Source organism: Triticum urartu, chromosome 7 (genome assembly GCF_003073215.2).
Source record: "Triticum urartu cultivar G1812 chromosome 7, Tu2.1, whole genome shotgun sequence".
NCBI classification, from domain to species: domain Eukaryota; kingdom Viridiplantae; phylum Streptophyta; class Magnoliopsida; order Poales; family Poaceae; genus Triticum; species Triticum urartu.
The window spans coordinates 568,992,196-569,013,357 of record NC_053028.1 but is presented as its reverse complement, the minus strand read 5'-3'; the positions used below and the strand labels follow the sequence as shown (position 1 = coordinate 569,013,357).

At 43.4% G+C, this 21,162-nt stretch overlaps 1 protein-coding gene, 1 long non-coding RNA gene and 1 pseudogene across 2 annotated transcripts; 1 reads left to right on the top strand and 2 right to left on the bottom strand.

Moving 5' to 3' along the window:
- Positions 1 to 2,026: 2,026 nt before the first annotated feature.
- On the top strand, positions 2,027 to 4,004 carry LOC125522079 (glutamate dehydrogenase 1, mitochondrial-like). The gene is made up of 4 exons (XM_048687150.1): positions 2,027 to 2,476; positions 3,124 to 3,374; positions 3,535 to 3,610; positions 3,709 to 4,004. The coding sequence occupies exons 2-4, from the start codon at positions 3,247 to 3,249 to the stop codon at positions 3,877 to 3,879; spliced, it is 375 nt and encodes a 124-aa protein (XP_048543107.1). The 5' UTR covers positions 2,027 to 2,476; positions 3,124 to 3,246; the 3' UTR covers positions 3,880 to 4,004.
- Positions 4,005 to 6,453: 2,449 nt separating this feature from the next.
- LOC125522106 lies at positions 6,454 to 17,772 on the bottom strand. The gene is made up of 4 exons (XR_007289631.1): positions 17,316 to 17,772; positions 7,389 to 7,463; positions 7,027 to 7,089; positions 6,454 to 6,725 (listed from the first exon to the last, which is right to left on the bottom strand). It is a non-coding gene; the product is annotated as an uncharacterized LOC125522106 (long non-coding RNA).
- A 604-nt stretch (positions 17,773 to 18,376) lies between these two features.
- On the bottom strand, positions 18,377 to 20,889 carry LOC125523529 (annotated as a pseudogene).
- Positions 20,890 to 21,162: the final 273 nt, after the last annotated feature.

Genomic DNA, 21,162 nt, shown 5'->3' with positions numbered 1-21,162 from the left:
TAGGAATATCATGGGTGATTAGGGCATCTAACTTATGGGTTGAGATCTAATTAGAGATTTCCTACAAATTCCATCTTAATCCGCACTTCATAACATTTTTAATTCTGCGGAAAAAGTGGAGTCATCCCTGCCTACGCTTTGGTAAGCCAAGGATGTATAGGCCTGCGCTCCTGTTTTTACGCTAAAAAGAGCACTCCTCGCTGAGTATGCTACATTTTTTTGAGTTGGAGAGCACACTTCATTAAGAATGGAGCAGCGAATGTTCTACGGTTTTATAGGTCCTCTCCATAGTTGTGCTATTCCTCCTACCTGTCCGCCTCACGATCTTACTAACGTCCGTGAAACTGTCATTCAATATCTTCTTCCATTGTTCCTTCAAGCTGTTTGTTAGGCTCTTCACCTCGGCCAGCTCGCCATAGCTGCACGGCCCTCCTGAGAAGCCACCGGTTGTCTATGCTCATCCTATTCCTATTCATAGGCAAAACCAGATGCAGACCCAATCGCAAAGGATGATGGGATCACGAGAGGAAGAGGCAAGGTACTGTCTCAAGTTTCATACATATTGATAAAGGCAATAAAACTGTGTTGCATGGGGAAAGATCAACATGGCTGCAATAACAATACACTCAGAATGCATGCGCCACAGCAACTTGACTTGCTATCAACGACATGACGAGTCGCTTGCTTCACTTGCACCATGCTGGAGACTCGGAGTAGGCCACCTGCTCGGTGTGCATGATATTCCAGTAGGCGCACCTGCTCCAGCCGAGCCGTGTGGTATTCTATGGGGCAGCGTTGCAGTGGATATGGGACGCACACATGATTTCCCGATTGGAGACGGTGCACATGGGTGGCTGCCGTCGGCATGGATGTGTATTGTTCTTCTAACCCTTGGGAAAAAGAGTTTGTCTCATGTATGTTACTCCTGCTAGAGCAACAGAATAAACATTTGCAACATGGCCCTTTTCTCTGCCCAGTTCTAATCATCCCACCTCGATCCACCTGTTTGAACTTGCACATGGTTACCATATGTCTGAGATAATATTTATAGAAATATAGCTATGTTTTTTCTTTTGATTTTTGTGTTGATTTACAGGTGAAAAGGTAGCTAACGACATATCCTTCCGAGCAATGTTAAAGTTAGCGAATTTGTGATATATATAACACATTGCATATTATACACTAGCAGTAATCGTATACTGATTATGTAACCGTGGTTCGTGTGTTGCCTGCAGATTTTTTATAGAAGATGCTATATGCTAATCCATTTCTTTGCAAGTTTTTCTCTCGCACATCTTGCTTCCTATCGACAGATACATGTTGTAGAAGCTAAGTCTAATTTATTGGGATGTACAAGATTGCGGGCCGGATTGATGCCCTTTTACCAGGGAAAAAGTAGCAACAACAACAGTGTTTTGTGCCCGCGATGGCATAATCCAAGTCTGTTGATGTGTTTGACATTTATGGCTGTACTCGACGCTCCTCAATTTATGTAAGTTTATATCTCTGTAGAAGTTTATGGACGAAACTAGGGATCATGTATGTATAGAATGCATGCCTCATAAAAGTTAGACCTTCGGATGTTTTTCCCTCATGGCTATGTGCATTTTTCCGTACAGATGGTTTGTTAGACTGTTATTTCTTAAATACGGTATCCATCAGATCGTCCAAAGCATGTACTGTATTCATTACAAGTAGAACATGTCTTGCGTTCTAAGTTTCCTATTTTGTTCTGACTAATATTTTGTAGAGATAGGAGAGAAAATGGAGTGATTGACGATTTTACGGGCCGTCCATCCACTGCGATCAAACGGTGGAGAAACTATAGTTACGAGGAGTTACGAGACTAAAATTACATGAAATTACAAATAGTGAAATTACAAATAGTGGTGGGACCATTACAAAACTAGGGTGGGGCTAGTCATTTTCTAAAAGGGTAGTTCTGTCCAATTTTAGTCAAGGCCAAATCATGTTCACACCCTCGCTGTGTGGCCCGACACATCTGGGTCGTTCCTGATTCTAAAAAAAAATCTGGGTCGCTCCTCCACTCTTCCCGTAGAAAACTTGTTCGAGCCCTATCAGTTCGAAGCAGCAGGGTAGGATAGGGCGGAGCCGCCGGTGACCCCGGCGGTGGCGGTGGCAGCAGCAGAGGGGGGCCGCGAGGATGGCCGCTGGGACGAGGAGGCGGAGCCGATGACCCCGGCGGTGGCGGCGGCAGAGGGGGTCGGCGATGATGGCCGATGGGACGAGGAGGCGGAGCCGATGACCCCGGCGGCGGCAGCGGAGGGGTCCCAGGGGCTCTAGGACCGATGTCTGATGCAGCCGTGGTTCCTCGCTGTCAAGAGCTAGATCGAGCGCACGGCCTTTTGGAAAATTGGACGAATGGGCGTCCAAGAGGCACTCCTTGCCGGATCACGCTGCTGCTGGCGTAATCCAGGCCGGATCTGTGGAGAGCCCGGCGCAGCACCGTCTACAGGTCCATATCTCTTACAGTCTTACTCTACCTTATTCCTTGTAAGTTCACGGCTTCCATTGCTCTTCAGTTCTGGTTAGTAGTTGGAAACTGTAAAAGTATTGCAATTGGTTAGTAGATGGTTGTTGTTCTGCGACTAGACTGACCATCCAGCTTTAAATTTTAGTGTAATCTCAAGATATTGCAACTGAACTCTTCTTAAGGTAATTCTCTGTTTTATCTGAACTCACTAAGATTATTTGCTTTTTCTTTGGTCTTTTGCGCATTTAAAATGCCAGAGAAAATTTTGTCAATCTCTTTATTTTCACACAAAACCTAAGGTGTTCCCCATTTATAATTTAGAGACAAGCATCTTGTCAAAGCTTAGGCTTACAATGGAGACACCATCAATGGCAATTCCAAAGTTCTGTGCCTGATCTGTCAGTAGCTTTCTAATCTCCCACCTCACGCGCTGAAATTAAAGGGGAAAGGAGCAAACAATGAGCACCCACAAGTAATATATTCTGCCAAATATATACAAGCATGCCTACACAATGCTAGTAATCATCGTTGTGTAGAATGGCGCCATACATTGTGGAGCAAGGCCATAACTATGTTTCTTCACCTACATTTGCACAGATGAGCAATTATTGTCTTCTTGCCTTTTTCAGGTATTTGGCAATGTTGGCTCTTGGGCTGCCCAATTGATAACTGAAGCTGGTGGCAAGGTGGTCTCCATCAGAGATGTCACAGGGGCTGTCAAGAACTCCAATGGCGTTGACATAGCCAAGCTGATGAAGCACTCGGCAAAGAACCGCAGGATCAAGGGCTCTGACAAAAGGCGACGCCGTCGACCCGACCTCACTGCTCACGGAAGAGTGCGACGTGCTCATCCCGGCAGCTCTGGCAGGAGTCATAACAAGTAATCTTCTTCTTCCTCGTCCCAGCTCACTTCATCCTATCTTCTATGAGATTAATGCTCTGAAGCTCAGTTAGAGTATCCTCCTGGCTGTTATTTTTTCTTCTATATCTTAAAACATTTTTGTTAATAAATAGTCCTTTCGATTTTCTTCTTCTCCTAGGGACAATGTTGATGCCATCAAAGCAAAGTACATCATCGAAGCTGCTAACCACCCAACAGACCCCAAGGCCGAAGAGGCAAGAACACCAATGTTTTGGCACAAAACTAAGCTGCATTTGTTGACACATTTCACACATTGACTGACAGTAGAGAAGTGTACATGTTCGCGCTGCAGATTCTGGCAAAGAAGGGCGTGCTGATCCTACCGGACATACTGGCCAACTCCGGCGGAGTGATGGTGAGCTACTTCGAGTGGGTGCAGAATCTCCAGGGGTTCATGTGGGACGAGGAGAAGGTGAATCGGGAGCTCAAGACGTACATGACCCGCGCCTCAAACATGTTCTGATTATTTAGGCAGTGTATGGTGCCGTATAAAATGGACAGTAATTATGTATAGTATATCTTTGAAAACCAGAATTGGCTCAATTTGGAACAATGCCTGCTTTATATGAATTTCTTGCCCGCTTTGCACGCGTTGCTATAAGTGCATTACCATACCTCAGCCATAATCATCCTTGACAAATATGGCAATCACCTTTAGTATGGAACAGAAGAATCATGCACAACCTATTTTGTCAATGAGCAAGTTTAGCATATGTTTGTACATTGCTGATCTAGTTAGTAAGCAGAACTCTGTTATAGTAAAACTAGCTAGAGGATCACCGCGCCACACGTTGTCACAACTTCAGTTTCTGGAATGGTATGGTTGATGGCACTAGCCCCTCCTCAAGATGGAGGTCATGGGTTTGCAGGGGGCATACTGGAGATTTTCAGATTTAATTGTTTGAATGTATCTTGATTTCATTTCAGATTGTGTCAAGTCTTGTGTACTACTCCCTCTGCTCCATCGGTTCACAATTATAAGATGTTTCTAACTTATATTTGTGTCTGCTCCATCCATTTATAAGATGTTTCAAACTTATATTTGTGTCTGCTCCATCCGTTTATAAGATGTTTCTAACATCTATTTGTGAACGGAGGGGTACTAAATATGAGCTTCTATCTACAAACTTTTGTCCGCGATCTATTTGTGACGACTTCTCCGAAGGTAGGAGCTACTTTTGTATGTATACTTCTCTTGATTCGTTCTATGTTGTCAAGTTCTCATTCATTTGGTGATCTTCTGTAATATTTGTGTTCGTTGATCATGGCCAAGTAAATCAAATTGAGTTTCCTGTTAAGGCCTGATGCTTACATCGAAACTGAACAAAATATATAGTGAAATAATCAAATGATAACAAAGCTTTGCACGATCCTCTGCACTTTTTATGCTAATCTGAATAATCTCACTTGAATCTAATAAAAATGCATCATCTTGTCTACAGCTTCTAACAGCCACCAGTAAAAACTGATAATCTTATCTACAGCAATCTGGAGCTCCTTTATCTTCTCTTGTTGTGCAACATCCTTCTTATCATGTTCTTGCGCCTTTCCTTCCATCTCTTCTAACCACCCATCCTGAAATTGCACAGTTTTTTAAATAAAAAAATGCACTGTGGTATTGATGTAAGCATATCTGTTTCCTACTGCTGCCTTGTGTATGGATCATTCTGAACATTAAAGATGATACCTGAGCTACTCAAAGCAGATGACATCGCCAGATTATTCTTTTGAACTTTTCGAGTGAGAGTCAAAAGTTGAGTATCTAGAGTTCCATTCACTGCCTCTGTAGATTAATATCTGCTCATTGTCAAATGACAGAAGAACACAAGGAACAAGATCATACATATAGAGAACCACATAATTTAGGTCTATATTGGAATCTCTAAAAAGACTTATATTTAGGAACGGAGGGAGTACACGGTAACATAACGGAGGAGCCATAATCTAGGTTCCTTCAAGTGCTCCTCATCTCGACCCCGACTACCGGTCATCTAGTACCGAGACCCTGATTAGTGGTACGGGACGTGTGATGCCTGTACTAGTAGTATGGCTCCTCTTATGATCATAGTGGGTCCCGACGAGTATGATCATGCGGACACATTAGTAGCACAATGTGTCCTCTAATTTTACTACTACCACTAGTATGGGTAGTCCGAACCCAAAACTACATTGACATGGCGACGGCCAGGTGGGCTGTCCCACTACAAGTTCAAGCTTTAGAGCTGGATTATTGTCCCAAGTAGTGTTTACATTATTTTCGAACCAACAATCAGTTTTCATTGAAGTGACAATTGTTAGACTATGTTTACAATAATAGGCTTTCAACTTTGAGTTGTTGCTCAATTTTTAGATGAAATGTTCCTTTGATGCCCGCACACTAAATTGTGGCTTTTACTATTTTTGTATTGCATATGCCGCACTAGTCCAAACCAGTGTTATGTTCATAACGTCAATTAAACGACCAGTTTTACTAAGAATGTCACTACATTTTGGATTTCCTTTCCTTTAGCTGTTTATACAGGAACGGATCAATCAAGTTTCTACCAAAATAGAACTACAGAATCAGTCCTTCCAGTTAAACATTTGGGAGCTGATAGGATGCAAATTTGCACAGGCACATTTCATGAGACAGGTAAAGAGTATTATCTAACATTTTGGGTACAATTTGTCAAAATGCATATTTTCCATCATATAGTTGTACATGTACCTGGGTATAACCAATCAGATAGCACATTGGTTGAATCAGTTTCAGAGTTCAGGGTCAGTACATGACAAGCCAGTACTGAAATGATCACCTATCAATAAGCTTAGGATAGCCCCAAACATGTAGTCTCCAATGCTCCTTCTGTACAAGCATTTCAGGCGACAACAATGTTCGTTGGCATAAAAAATGAGCAGGAGGACTCGACCAACTCCATTTGAAATAGTGCTACATAAGGACATGCTAACTGAAACAGATTTTCAGCAATGGTGAACAACAAGACCAATTCCACAAATAATGTACAGAAGTAGTAGAGCAAGCACAACACAATGTCACTAATAAACATATAAATGGGTGCCTTCTTCATAGAATGCAGACCCTGGTCGCAATCAGTCATGATACATATGATAGGGTATGTACTCTGATTACATAGCATCCTAATTAATCCATCACACTCTACAAGTTTTCTTTTGCAGGTACACTCTGCAAGTTATAACAAAGATAGTTACTAGAATTGCAAGTAAGGAAATGCAGCTGTCTTCTCTTCCTTGCTGAAGCCTTTGTCCATTCAAAAGCTCCCACATATCCTTTTTCTTCACATGGCAACCCTGTTTCAGAGAAAGCAGAGGAGGTTCAGGATAGCGGCGCACAAATTTCCTTGCTGGAACCTAAACATTACATAGCAGGTTCACAAATTTACTACTCATATTGCGGCACACAACTCCAAAACAGCAGCTTCGTAAGCTCATGATTAGATGCTGTGTAAATTAAGCATGATAGGTCAATTCTGAACTACATATGGCAATCTCACTTTTAGGAAAGGAGGATCATCATACACATATATAGCTCATTTCATCTGGGGCAGGGGCTATGGGAGAGGATTTCACTCGAAACGGAAGCAGTATATACCTGACTGATGTGAACCGTTGTCCCAGATGTATTCACAAGAGTCTAGAAGATGTGCTCAACCAACTGTCACAAAAACAAATAAATTATTATTTGCCTAAGTTGGTACAAGGAATGTACAGGTGCCAAAATCTCATCACACTAGCTAAAAGATGACAAAAAAGTCTTGTTAAGATATGTCAAAAATTATTCACTGGAGAGAGGAAGAGTTGAATGTAACACAATCCGAGGGATAAACTTGATCTGAATATGTCAAATGTGACTATGAAATTCTTTCTTAAGTCTGGCATACATAAACAGAACATCGAAAGCTTTTCAAATCAACATTGCAGAAAACTGAAAACAACTGCGAAATTTCACAATACCTATGTATCATATGTGCAAACCCGTGCAGTAGGAATGCTTAAGCCGCAGCTCAAATGAGGTCGGCCAGATAGATCCTGCATACAAGGGGATAAGGAATGAACAACAAGCAGGTATGCTCAACACAGCAAAACTCAATGGTTTAGTACAGATTTACATATTCACTGCATTACGGAAGAACAAGCATGTAAGCCAAGATATGAAATTAAATAATTGCAGCTCTCTCACTACCATTCAAGTCTTCATTTTGTCTGAGATAGATGAGTCTGAAAAACAATTTTTTTTTCAAAAAATTGACAGGAGCTCTGTCATTTCCATTAGAGAAGAAGAGAATATTGTCTCAAGCTAGCTATTCGAAAAATTGACAGGAGCTTCATCATTTTTATTGCTAGGTTCGTAGTAAGACTTAACATTGCTGCCTGTGCAAAATTAACTAGATGTATGGTTGTTTGAGTTATACATGTTTCTACTTGAAGGAAATATGCCCTAGAGGCAATAATAAAGTTATTATTTATTTCCTTATATCATGATAAATGTTTATTATTCATGCTAGAATTGTATTAACCGGAAACATAATACATGTGTGAATACATAGACAAACAGAGTGTCACTAGTATGCCTCTACTTGACTAGCTCGTTAATCAAAGATGGTTATGTTTCCTAACCATGGACAAAGAGTTGTTATTTGATTAACGGGATCACATCATTAGATGAATGATCTGATTGACATGACCCATTCCATTAGCTTAGCACCCGATCGTTTAGTATGTTGCTATTGCTTTCTTCATGACTTATACATGTTCCTATGACTATGAGATTATGCAACTCCCGTTTGCCGGAGGAACACTTTGTGTGCTACCAAACGTCACAACATAAATGGGTGATTATAAAGGAGCTCTACAGGTGTCTCCAAAGGTAGATGTTGGGTTGGCGTATTTCGAGATTAGGATTTGTCACTCCGATTGTCGGAGAGGTATCTCTGGGCCCTCTCGGTAATGCACATTACATAAGCCTTGCAAGCATTGCAACTAATGAGTTAGTTGCGAGATGATGTATTACAGAACGAGTAAAGAGACTTGCCGGTAACGAGATTGAACTAGGTATTGGATACCGACGATCGAATCTCGGGCAAGTAACATACCGATGACAAAGGGAACAACGTATGTTGTTATGCGGTCTGACCGATAAAGATCTTCGTAGAATATGTAGGAGCCAATATGGGCATCCAGGTCCCGCTATTGGTTATTGACCGGAGATTTGTCTCAGTCATGTCTACATTGTTCTCGAACCGTAGGGTCCGCACGCTTAACGTTATGATGACAGTTATGATGAGTTTATGCATTTTGATGTACCGAAGTTAGTTCGGAGTCCCGGATGTGATCACGGACATGACGAGGAGTCTCGAAATGGTCGAGACATAAAGATTGATATATTGGAAGCCTATATTTGGACATCGGAATTGTTCCGGGTGAAATCGGCATTTTACCGGGGTACCGGGGGGTTACCGGAACCCCCCGGGGGTTATTGGGCCTACATGGGCCTTGAGGGAGAAGAGAGAAGGAGGCAAGAGGTGGCCGCGCGCCCCTCCCCTTCCTAGACCGAATAGGACAAGGGAAGGGGGGCGGCGCCCCCCCCTTTCCTTCCTCTCTTCCTCCTCTTTCCCCCTCTCTCTCCTTATCCAACTAGGAAAGAAGGGAGTCCTACTCCCGGTGGGAGTAGGACTCCCCCTTGGCGTGCCACACCTGGCCGGCCGCCCCCTTCCCCTTGGCTCCTTTATATACGGGGGCAGGGGGGCACCTCTAGACACAAGTTGATCCTTGAGATCGTTCCTTAGCCGTGTGCGGTGCCCCCCTCCACCATATTCCACCTCGGTCATACCGTTGTAGTGCTTAGGTGAAGCCCTGCGTCGGTAGAACATCATCATCGTCATCACGCCGTTGTGCTGACGAAACTCTTCCCCGACGCTTTGCTGGATCGGAGCCCGGGGAACGTCATCGAGCTGTACGTGTGCTAAGAACTCGGAGGTGCCGGAGTAACGGTGCTTGGATCGGTCGGATCGTGAAGACGTACGACTACATCAACCGCGTTGTGCTAACGCTTCTGCAGTCGATCTACAAGGGTACGTAGATCACACTCTCCCCTCTCGTTGCTATGCATCACCATGATCTTGCGTGTGCGTAGGAATTTTTTTGAAATTACTACGTTCCCCAACAGTGGTATCAGAGCCTAGGTTTTATGGTTTGATGTTATATGCACGAGTAGAACACAAGTGAGTTGTGGGCGATATAAGTCATACTGCCTACCAGCATGTCATACTTTGGTTCGGCGGTATTGTTGGACGAGGCGACCCGGACCGACATTACGCGTACGCTTACGCGAAACCGGTTCTCCCGACGTGCTTTGCACATAGGTGGCTTGCCGGCGACAGTCTCTCCAACTTTAGTTGAACCGAGTGTGGCTAGTCCTTGCGAAGGTTAAAACGGCATCAACTTGACAAACTATCATTGTGGTTTTGATGCGTAGGTGAGATTGGTTCGTGCTTAAGCCCGTAGCAGCCACGTAAAACTTGCAACAACAAAGTAGAGGACGTCTAACTTGTTTTTGCAGGGCATGTTGTGATGTGATATGGTCAAGACATGATGCTGAATTTTATTGTATGAGATGATCATGTTTTGTAACCGAGTTATCGGCAACTGGCAGGAGCCATATGGTTGTCGCTTTATTGTATGCAATGCAATCGCGATGTAATTGTTTACTTTATCACTAAACGGTAGCGATAGTCGTGGAAGCATAAGATTGGCGAGACGACAACGATGCTACGATGAAGATCAAGGTGTCGCGCCGGTGACGATGGTGATCACGACGGTGCTTCGAAGATGGAGATCACAAGCACAAGATGATGGCCATATCATATCACTTATATTGATTGCATGTGATGTTTATCTTTTATGCATCTTATCTTGCTTTGATTGACGGTAGCATTATAAGATGATCTCTCACTAATTATCAAGAAGTGTTCTCCCTGAGTATGCACCATTGTGAAAGTTCTTCGTGCTGAGACACCACGTGATGATCGGGTGTGATAGGCTCTACGTTCAAATACAACGGGTGCAAAACAGTTGCACACGCGGAATACTCAGGTTATACTTGACGAGCCAAACATATACAGATATGGCCTCGGAACACGGAGACCGAAAGGTCAAGCGTGAATCATATAGTAGATATGATCAACATATTGATGTTCACCAATGAAACTACTCCATCTCACGTGATGATCGGACATGGTTTAGTTGATTTGGATCACGTGATCACTTAGAGGATTAGAGGGATGTCTATCTAAGTGGGAGTTCTTAAGTAATATGATTAATTGAACTTAAATTTATCATGAACTTAGTCCTGGTAGTATTTTGCAAATTATGTTGTAGATCAATAGCTCACGTTGTTGCTTTCATATGTTTATTTTGATATGTTCCTAGAGAAAAATTGTGTTGAAAGATGTTAGTAGCAATGATGCGGATTGGATCCGTGATCTGAGGTTTATCCTCATTGCTGCACAGAAGAATTATGTCCTTGATGCACCGCTAGGTGACGGGCCTATTGCAGGAGCAGATGCAGACGTTATGAACGTTTAGCTAGCTCAATATGATGACTACTTGATAGTTTAGTGCACCATGCTTAACAGCTTAGAATCGGGACTTCAAAGACGTTTTGAACGTCATGGACCATATGAGATGTTCCAGGAGTTGAAGTTAATATTTCAAGCAAATACCCGAGTTGAGAGATACGAAGTCTCCAACAAGTTCTATAGCTAAAAGATGGAGGAGAATCGCTCAACTAGTGAGCATGTGCTCAGATTGTCTGGGTACTACAATCGCTTGAATCAAGTGGGAGTTAATCTTCCAGATAAAATAGTGATTGACAGAATTCTCTAGTCACCATTACCAAGTTAGTAGAACTTCGTGATGAACTATAATATGCAAGGGATGACAAAAGTAATTCCCAAGCTCTTCATGATGCTGAAATCGACGAAGGTAGAAATCAAGAAAAACATCAAGTATTGATGGTTAACAAGACCACTAGTTTCAAGAAAAGGGCAAAGGGAAGAAGGGGAACTTCAAGAAGAATGGCAAGCAAGTTGCTGCTCAAGTGAAGAAGCCCAAGTCTGGTCCTAAGCCTGAGACTAAGTGCTTCTATTGCAAAGGGACTGGTCACTAGAAGCGGAACTACCCCAAGTGATTGGCGGATAAGAAGGATGGCAAAGTGAACATAAGTATATTTGATATATATCTTATTGATGTGTACTTTACTAGTGTTTATAGCAACCCCTCAGTATTTGATACTAGTTCAGTTGCTAAGATTAGTAACTCGAAACGGGAGTTGCAGAATAAACAGAGACTAGTTAAGGGTGAAGTGACGATGTGTGTTGGAAGTGGTTCCAAGATTGATATGATCATCATCGCACACTCCCTATAATTTCGGGATTAGTGTTGAACCTAAATAAGTGTTATTTGGTGTTTGCGTTCAGCATGAATATGATTTGATCATGTTTATTGTAATACGATTATTCATTTAAGTAAGAGAATAAACTGTTGTTCTGTTTACATGAATAAAACCTTATATGGTTACACACCCAATGAAAATAGATCGTTGGATCTCGATCGAAGTGACACACATAATCATAATATCGAAACCAAAAGATGAAAAGTTAATAATGATAGTGCAACTTATTTGTGGCACTGCCGTTTAGGTCATATTGGTGTAAAGCGCATGAAGAAACTCCATGCTGATGGGCTTTTGGAATCACTTGATTATGAATCAGTTGATGCTTGCGAACCATGCCTCATGGGCAAGATGACTAAGACTCCGTTCTTTGGAACAATGGAGCGAGCAACAGATTTGTTGGAAATCATACATACTGATGTATGTGGTCCGATGAATATTGAGGCTCGCGACAGGTATCATTATTTTCTGATCTTCACAGATGATTTGAGCAGATATGAGTATATCTACTTGATGAAACATAAGTCTAAAACATTTGAAAAGTTCAAAGAATTTCAGAGTGAAGTGAAAAATCATCGTAACAAGAAAATAAAGTTTCTACGATCTGATCGTAGAGAAGAGTATTTGAGTTACGAGTTTGGCCTTCAGTTAAAAAACAATGTGAAATAGTTTCACTACTCACACCACCTAGAACACCACAATGTAATGGTGTGTCCGAACGTCATAACCGTACTTTATTAGATATGGTGCGATCTATGATGTCTCTTACCGATCTACCACTATCGTTTTGGGGTTATGCATTAGAGACACTTGCATTCACGTTAAATAGGGCACCATCTAAATCCGTTGAGACGACACCGTATGAACTATGGTTTGGCAAGAAACCTAAGCTGTCGTTTCTTAAAGTTTGAGGTTGCAATGCTTATGTGAAAAAGTTTTAACCTGATAAGCTCAAACCCAAATCGGAGAAATGTGTCTTCATAGGATGTCCAAAGAAAACTATTGGATACACCTTCTATCACAGATCCGAAGGCAAGACTTTTGTTGCTAAATTCGGAAACTTTCTAGAGAAGGAGTTTCTCTTGAAAGAAGTGAGTGGGAGGAAAGTAGAAAACTTGATAAGGTAATTGTACCTTCTCCCTTATTGGGAAGTAGTTCATCACAGAAATCTGTTCTTGTGACTACTACACCAATTAGTGAGGAAGCTGATGATGATGATCATGTAACTTCAGATCAAGTTACTACCGAATCTCGTAGGTAAACTAGAGTAAGATCCGCACCAGAGTGGTACGGTAATCCTGTTCTGGAAGTCATGTTACTAGACCATGACGAACTTGCGAACTATGAGAAGCGATGATGAGCCTAGATTCCACGAAATGGTTTGAGGCCATGAAATCTGAGATATGATCCATGTATGAGAACAAAGTATGGACTTTGATGGATTTGCCCGATGATCGGCAAGCCATAAAAATAAATGGATCTTCAAGAGGAAGACGGACGCTGATAGTAGTGTTATTATCTACAAAGTTAGAATTGTCGCAAAAAGGTTTTCGACAAGTTCAAGGTGTTGACTACGATCTATGCTTAAGTCTGTCCGAATCATGTTAGCAATTGCCGCATTTTATGAAATCTGGCAAATGGATAAACAAAACTGAATTCCTTAATGGATCTATTAAAGAAGAGTTGTATATGATGCAACTAGAAGGTTTTGTCAATCCGAAAGGTGCTAACAAAATGTGCAAGCTCCAGCGATCCATCTGTGGACTGGTGCAAGCATCTCGGAGTCGGAATATACGCTTTGATGAGTTGATCAAAGCATATAGTTTTATACAGACTTGCGGTGAAGCCTATATTTACAAGAAAGTGACTGGGAGCACTACGGCGTTTCTGATAAATATATGTGAATGACATATTGTTGATCGAAAATAATGTAGAATTATTCTGTAAAGCATAAAGGAGTGTTTGAAAGGAGTTTTTCAAAGAAAGACTTCGGTGAAGCTGCTTACATATTGAGCATCAAGATCTATAGAGATAGATCAAGACGCTTGATAAGTTTTTTCAATAAGTACATACCTTGACAAGATTTTGACGTAGTTCAAAATGGAACAGTCAAAGAAAGAGTCCTTGCCTGTGTTACAAGGTGTGAAATTGAGTAAGACTCAAAGCCCGACCACGGCAGAAGATAGAAAGAGAATGAAAGTCATTCCCTATGCCTCAACCATAGGTTCTATAAAGTATGTCATGCTGTATACCAGATCTATTGTATACCCTGCACTGATTTGGCAAGGGAGTACAATAGTGATCTAGGAGTAGATCATTGGACAACGGTCAGAATTATCCTTAGTGAAATAAGGATATGTTCTCGATTATGGACGTGACAAAAAGGTTCGTCGTAAAGAGTTACGCCGATGTAAGTTTTGATACTAATCTAGATGAATCTAAGTCTTGGTCTAGATACATATTGAAAGTGGGCTAGAGTAGCTCCATGCAGAGCATTGTTGACATAGAAATTTGCAAAATACACGTGGATCTGAATGTGGCAGACCCGTTGACTAAGATTCTCTCACAAGCAAAACATGATCACACCTTAGTACTCTTTGGGTGTTAATCACATAGCGATGTGAACTTGATTACTGAATCTAGTAAACCCTTTGGGTGTTGATCACATGGCGATGTGAACTATGGGTGTTAATCACATGATGATGTGAACTATCGATGTTAATCACATGGTGATGTGATCTAGATTATTGACTCTAGTGCAAGTGGGAGACTGAAGGAAATATGCCCTAGAGGCAATAATAAAGTTATTATTTATTTCCTTATATCATGATAAATGTTTATTATTCATGCTAGAATTGTATTAACCGGAAACATAATACATGTGTGAATACATAGACAAACAGAGTGTCACTAGTATGCCTCTACTTGACTAGCTCGTTAATCAAAGATGGTTATGTTTCCGAACCATGGACAAAGAGTTGTTATTTGATTAACGGGATCACATCATTAGATGAATGATCTGATTGACATGACCCATTCCATTAGCTTAGCACCCGATCATTTAGTATGTTGCTATTGCTTTCTTCATGACTTATACATGTTCCTATGACTATGAGATTATGCAACTCCTGTTTGCCGGAGGAACACTTTGTGTGCTACCAAACATCACAACGTAAATGGGTGATTATAAAGGAGCTCTACAGGTGTCTCCAAAGGTAGATGTTGGGTTGGCGTATTTCGAGATTAGGATTTGTCACTCCGATTGTCGGAGAGGTATCTCTGGGCCCTCTCGGTAATGCACATTACATAAGCCTTGCAAGCATTGCAACTAATGAGTTAGTTGCGAGATGATGTATTACAGAACGAGTAAAGAGACTTGCCGGTAACGAGATTGAACTAGGTATTGGATACCGACGATCGAATCTCGGGCAAGTAACATACCGATGACAAAGGGAACAATGTATGTTGTTATGCGGTCTGACCGATAAAGATCTTCATAGAATATGTAGGAGCCAATATGGGCATCCAGGTCCCGCTATTGGTTATTGACCGGAGATTTGTCTCAGTCATGTCTACATTGTTCTCGAACCGTAGGGTCCGCACGCTTAACATTACGATGACAATTATTATGAGTTTATGCATTTTGATGTACCGAAGTTAGTTCGGAGTCCCGGATGTGATCACGGACATGACGAGGAGTCTCGAAATGGTCGAGACATAAAGATTGATATATTGGAAGCCTATATTTGGACATCGGAATTGTTCCGGGTGAAATCGGCATTTTACCGGGGTACCGGGGGGGTTACCGGAACCCCCCGGGGGTTATTGGGCCTACATGGGCCTTGAGGGAGAAGAGAGAAGGAGGCAAGAGGTGGCCGCGCGCCCCTCCCCTTCCTAGACCGAATAGGACAAGGGAAGGGGGGCGCCCCCCCCCCCTTTCCTTCCTCTCTTCCTCCTCTTTCCCCCTCTCTCTCCTTATCCAACTAGGAAAGAAGGGAGTCCTACTCCCGGTGGGAGTAGGACTCCCCCTTGGCGTGCCACACCTGGCCGGCCGCCCCCTCCTCCTTGGCTCCTTTATATACGGGGGCAGGGGGGCACCTCTAGACACAAGTTGATCCTTGAGATCGTTCCTTAGCCGTGTGCGGTGCCCCCTCCACCATATTCCACCTCGGTCATACCGTTGTAGTGCTTAGGCGAAGCCCTGCGTCGGTAGAACATCATCATCGTCATCACGCCGTTGTGCTGACGAAACTCTTCCCCGACGCTTTGCTGGATCGGAGCCCGGGAAACGTCATCGAGCTGTACGTGTGCTAAGAACTCGGAGGTGCCGGAGTAACGGTGCTTGGATCGGTCGGATCGTGAAGACGTACGACTACATCAACCGCGTTGTGCTAATGCTTCCGCTGTCGATCTACAAGGGTACGTATATCACACTCTCCCCTCCCGTTGCTATGCATCACCATGATCTTGCGTGTGCGTAGGAATTTTTTTGAAATTACTACGTTCCCCAACACTACTTACAAGGTTATATCTGAAAACAGAACTAAATAGACATTTTAAATATATTTCAGTCATAATATGACCATTTCCTGCAACCGTAACTATGAAATCCAAATTTCCTTGGTTCAGTTTTAGTAAATGTCTGATCTTTAACTTGCAGATTCACGCTACTGTAACCAAGGACATGACCGAAGCCAAACAAACACTAGGCTTTGCCTACCGATGTGCAAAACAAAAACAAACTAAATACAGATTCAGCTCCCATCATCCTGAACTACTCTGACTAAGCCCATGGCCCTCATCCAAATCATTTCCTTAATCCTACAAACAATGGTAGCCACCTTCTGGTACTCATGCCTGCATATCATAACAGCAGATGCTTCACTGCAGGAAAGCATGTGGTAATTGCCTAACTGCAGAACCAGGAAATTTTTTTTTTGGGGGGGGGGGGGGGGGGGGGGGGGTGGGGTTTCGGGGGGGGGGGGGTGGGGTCAAGTTTGTGTTTCGGTGCCTTCACATGAATATTGCACTGAATAAATTGTGAACAGCAATATCTACTTGCTTTTTACTTCATGATTGTTGCACTAACGAGACTGACTAAATATGAGCTGGCTCAAAGCCTAGGTTGCATAGCAATTGGTTTAAATTTGCAGCTAAAGGAAGGAACACCATCCTGGAAGAAAATTATACTCCCATATGCAAAACAACCAGCTAGACAAAGACGCAAAATAATCAGAGAAGCCAGCAAAATGTTTAGTTAGTACAGTACCATTTTCGCCTTGAGTGCAGCTGACGTTACATTCAACTGAAGATAAGGTATTACAGGCTTTTGCCTTCTAACCGTGGAATTAACAACAGTTTTCTCAATCTAGTGTGATGGGAAGGTAATGGGAGGGGGTCAGGGAAGTGGGTGGAGGAAGGGTGGCTACCTGCCTACGGACTGGTCCGCGGCGTTGCTCGGCATGACCGGATGCTCGACGGAGGGATGCGCTGCAGGGGGCGGTGGGGTAGAGGAGGCTTCGGCGGGCTCGGCACGCCGCGCCTGATGGCATGCAGTTCCTGCGGCTCCTGGCGGCGGACCAGAAACCTGGCGGCAATCCAGCGGGATCCCTTGATTGCGGCGGCGGCGAGGTCCGGCGGGATCCCTTGATGGCGGCGGCGGCGAGGTTCGGCGGGATCACTTGATTGCAGCGGCGGCGAGGTCCGGTGGGATCCCTTGTTTGCGGCGGCGGCTTTGGACGGAAACTGGATTAGGGGAGGGGCGAGAAAAAGTATAGGCAGCTGCGGCTGTGTGACGATCTGGGGCAGCGGCGGCACGACCGACAGGAGGGACGCCGTCGTCGCCACGGTCGAGGGTCGGGTCAGCGGCGGCGGCTGTGCGAGGGGATTGAGGAGGATAATAAACTGACAACGACGAAGGCTGTGCGAGGGATTGACTAGCGACTGGATTGACCGGCTAATTTACTACCCTACCCTGTTCGCACATAAAAAACCTTTAAATGATTTCTTTGATCCGACGGTTAGAAAAAATCAGCGGCGGAGTTACACGAAATTACGAATCGTAACTCGTCAATCACCGTAATGCACACACTAGCAACTTCCAATATTATATTTGAGTACTTCTCTTTAGATGTACTGGATATATAATATATAATGTAATATATGTCCAGATTTGGGAATTTTTATGTATGTTTTTTATAAAGTTCTGTAGCATTTTCTTATAATATATACTCATAGCTTTCGTTCCTCCTTGAAGTTAGCTGCAATCATACATATAACATTTTGTTAGAAATTTTCCATTCTTGCAATTTTGTTACCCATATGCAGAATATGATGCAAGGTGTCAATTAGGCAGCAGAAACACACCAGTGCCAATTTTTTTAATACATGTACGCCTATTAGTTTTTCTTTATTATGTTTCATACAAATATTGTATCACCATTGATTGCAAATGACATTATTTCGTCTTTTGCTCCCAGGCCTGAAATCTCTACTACTATTAAACAATCAAACAAGAACTTTCTTACATGCACCTCGCAATTAGTCTCACAATAACGCACGAGCCAATCAGCACCACACGATTAGGCCAACAAGTCTCAATCTAACGGCCATCATTAATCCAATACCTCTACGGTGTGCACTTAGCATGTACCAATGACTGACCGTACTTCACCAGGAGAGTAGTAGTCGAACAACCAGCCCCGCGCGTCCCCTACAATCACGGAAATCAGATCGCAAACTAACAACCAGCCCAGCGTCCCCTACAATCACGGAAAATCAGATCGCAAGCTAAGGGAACTTCACGCCCTTGACCTTGACCTCACCGCCAGGCACATACGCCGCCAACCAACGGCGTCTCCTGCCTGCGCGGCGACCACGCCGCACTGCACCGTCCCGTCACCTCCGTGCACGATCGCCATCGCCGATTGTTGCCGCTCGTAGCGTGGCATCCGTCCTGCGAGATCGCCAGTGCCCAGGAGAGAGCCTGCCCCGGCACCCGCACCGCCGTGCCCGCCCTGCACTGGCACCCACGCCGCCGCGCACACGCCCGCCGGGGCAGGGCGCCAGCGCCTGTCGCGTCCCCTGAACCAGCTGGGCACACGCAGCTGTGATTCTTCCGAGGACTTCTTCAGGTTCGACTTCTTCCTTTGACTGTTGCAGCATTACTCATGATTAGATTTTTGATAATAGAGTTCTAACTAATAAACAGTTGCACAGCAAAATGCTATAAGCCTTTCATTTTACATACTGACTATATGAGGATAATGAAACTGGATTTGTGTTGCACAAATTGCCTTTACTATATCAAGTAAATACAGGAAAGTGACTTTACTATATCAAGTTCCATCAACATGACCACCAACACAATCGTTCTACAAAGTAATATAGCATCTATCCAGCTCCAGGGTGTTACAATGAATTGTATAAATCTGTATAAACCCACTTTTGCACACCACATGATTGAGAATGTGCATGATTATTTAAACTGAAAACATCTGGAGTACACGTGATCCATTCTAATTCTGAAAACTAAAGAAGTCACACTTCCTGCTCCCTGAGTACAAAATGGTGCATTTGAATGTCTGTTTGTTGGAACTACGCAACTTTAGCATATCTTTTTTTTTCATGTGCATCTCCTAATAGGTGAGAGAATCAACAACATTTTGATGATCTATCATGAACCGGTTTAGAATATATGTTTTTGCAGGACTAATGCTTGTGGTAAGCCATCTAAGAAATATTTAGAGTTGCCGACAAAGGTAATCTGGAAGTATGATTTAGTAAACAAATATGCCCGACCATCACATCAAGGAAATGTTCCATATACAACTACATGAATTTCTTAGAACAATAAAAATATTGTGCAATGCAACGAAGATTCAAAACATACTCTTTGATTCAGACTTGTTGCTCCCATCCCCTTTCGGTACCAAAAAGTGTTCAAGTTTTGTACCTGATCTGGAATCCAAACCCCTGGCTTGCTGAATGACTCGAGCAGGTCAGAACCACATAGCAGCATTACCTTGACACTTCCTGAGACAAAACGCAAGTCGTAAACAACTGATTTATATACAGTGTTATAGTACTGATACAATTGGTGATCCAACAATGTGAGAGAAGACACTACTGTGTTGCAACAACAAAAATCATTGTCACATACCTTGATCAGCTAAGCCGTCCTTGCATAGAAGAATTCTTAACTCTTGAGAGAATGGTCAAGGTACGCTGATGACCTTTCTGCATTGCCTGTATCAAGAACACAAGAATGTGTCCATCAAATGAACACATCATCCGAACTGAAAGTACCTTATGTGATAGCGAAAATCCAATGGTAGCATGTATTGATAACATGAAAAATCAGGTTATTATGCATGGATCAACCATCACGAAAGACGAGCTTCAACATGCCAATTCGCAGAGGCGAATCCGGTGAGCAGACGGCAAGAGGTCATGAGCAGCCCCAAATTGCAAATTCGGTCATGAGAATGTGGTGTTAACACAAACCCATACACATTTCCAGTTCCGCATAGTACCTTCTTCTTGTTAGCATCGGTTCACCAGGGACATGTATCCATTAAGGCAGTAACATCCCAGCACCGACTACCCTCGCTGATGCAACTCATCCTTCGTAAGCTCTGTACGTATGAAACAAGAGATGGGGTAATATGCAATCTATTTGTTCTGATTCTCAGCCTGTTCTAATATTAACACAACACTTCAGAGTTGCTAAACAGATTTAACAGGTGCTGCGGCTTACCAAACATGCCTGTGCATGTAGGTGGGAAGGTTGAAGCTCCCGGTGGCCACCAGCACAACACCACCCCGCCTTCCCCCGTCTCTGCGGTCATCCAGTTGAATAAGGGAACGTATGGTGGACTAGGATGACTCTGAATAACGCAAGTGAAGAAATCCAAGATCAGGTTCTTTTCTTTCTGCTTAGAGATTTGGATCCGTGGACAACTTCTCTGTGGGGACGGGAACTTCCACCTCCTCCAAGGCCATGGCCACGGCCATCCTCTTCAAATTCCCAGCTGAGCAAGAAGCCGGCAAAAAATCTTCGCTTCTCTCTTCCTGGGGTCGGCGTGCGCCCCCCGCCTGAGAGGTCGGTAGTCCGGCGTGTGCGGTAAGGGGCCGGCGTCACCGGCGAGCATGCCAAGCTCGACCACCTCCTCGAGCACTTCGACGACCGAATTCGAAGGAGGAGTGAGGTGGAGCAGGGGCATGCACGTCCGCCGGCGTGGGTGACGAAGGGGAGGGGTGGCCTTACAGGGAGCG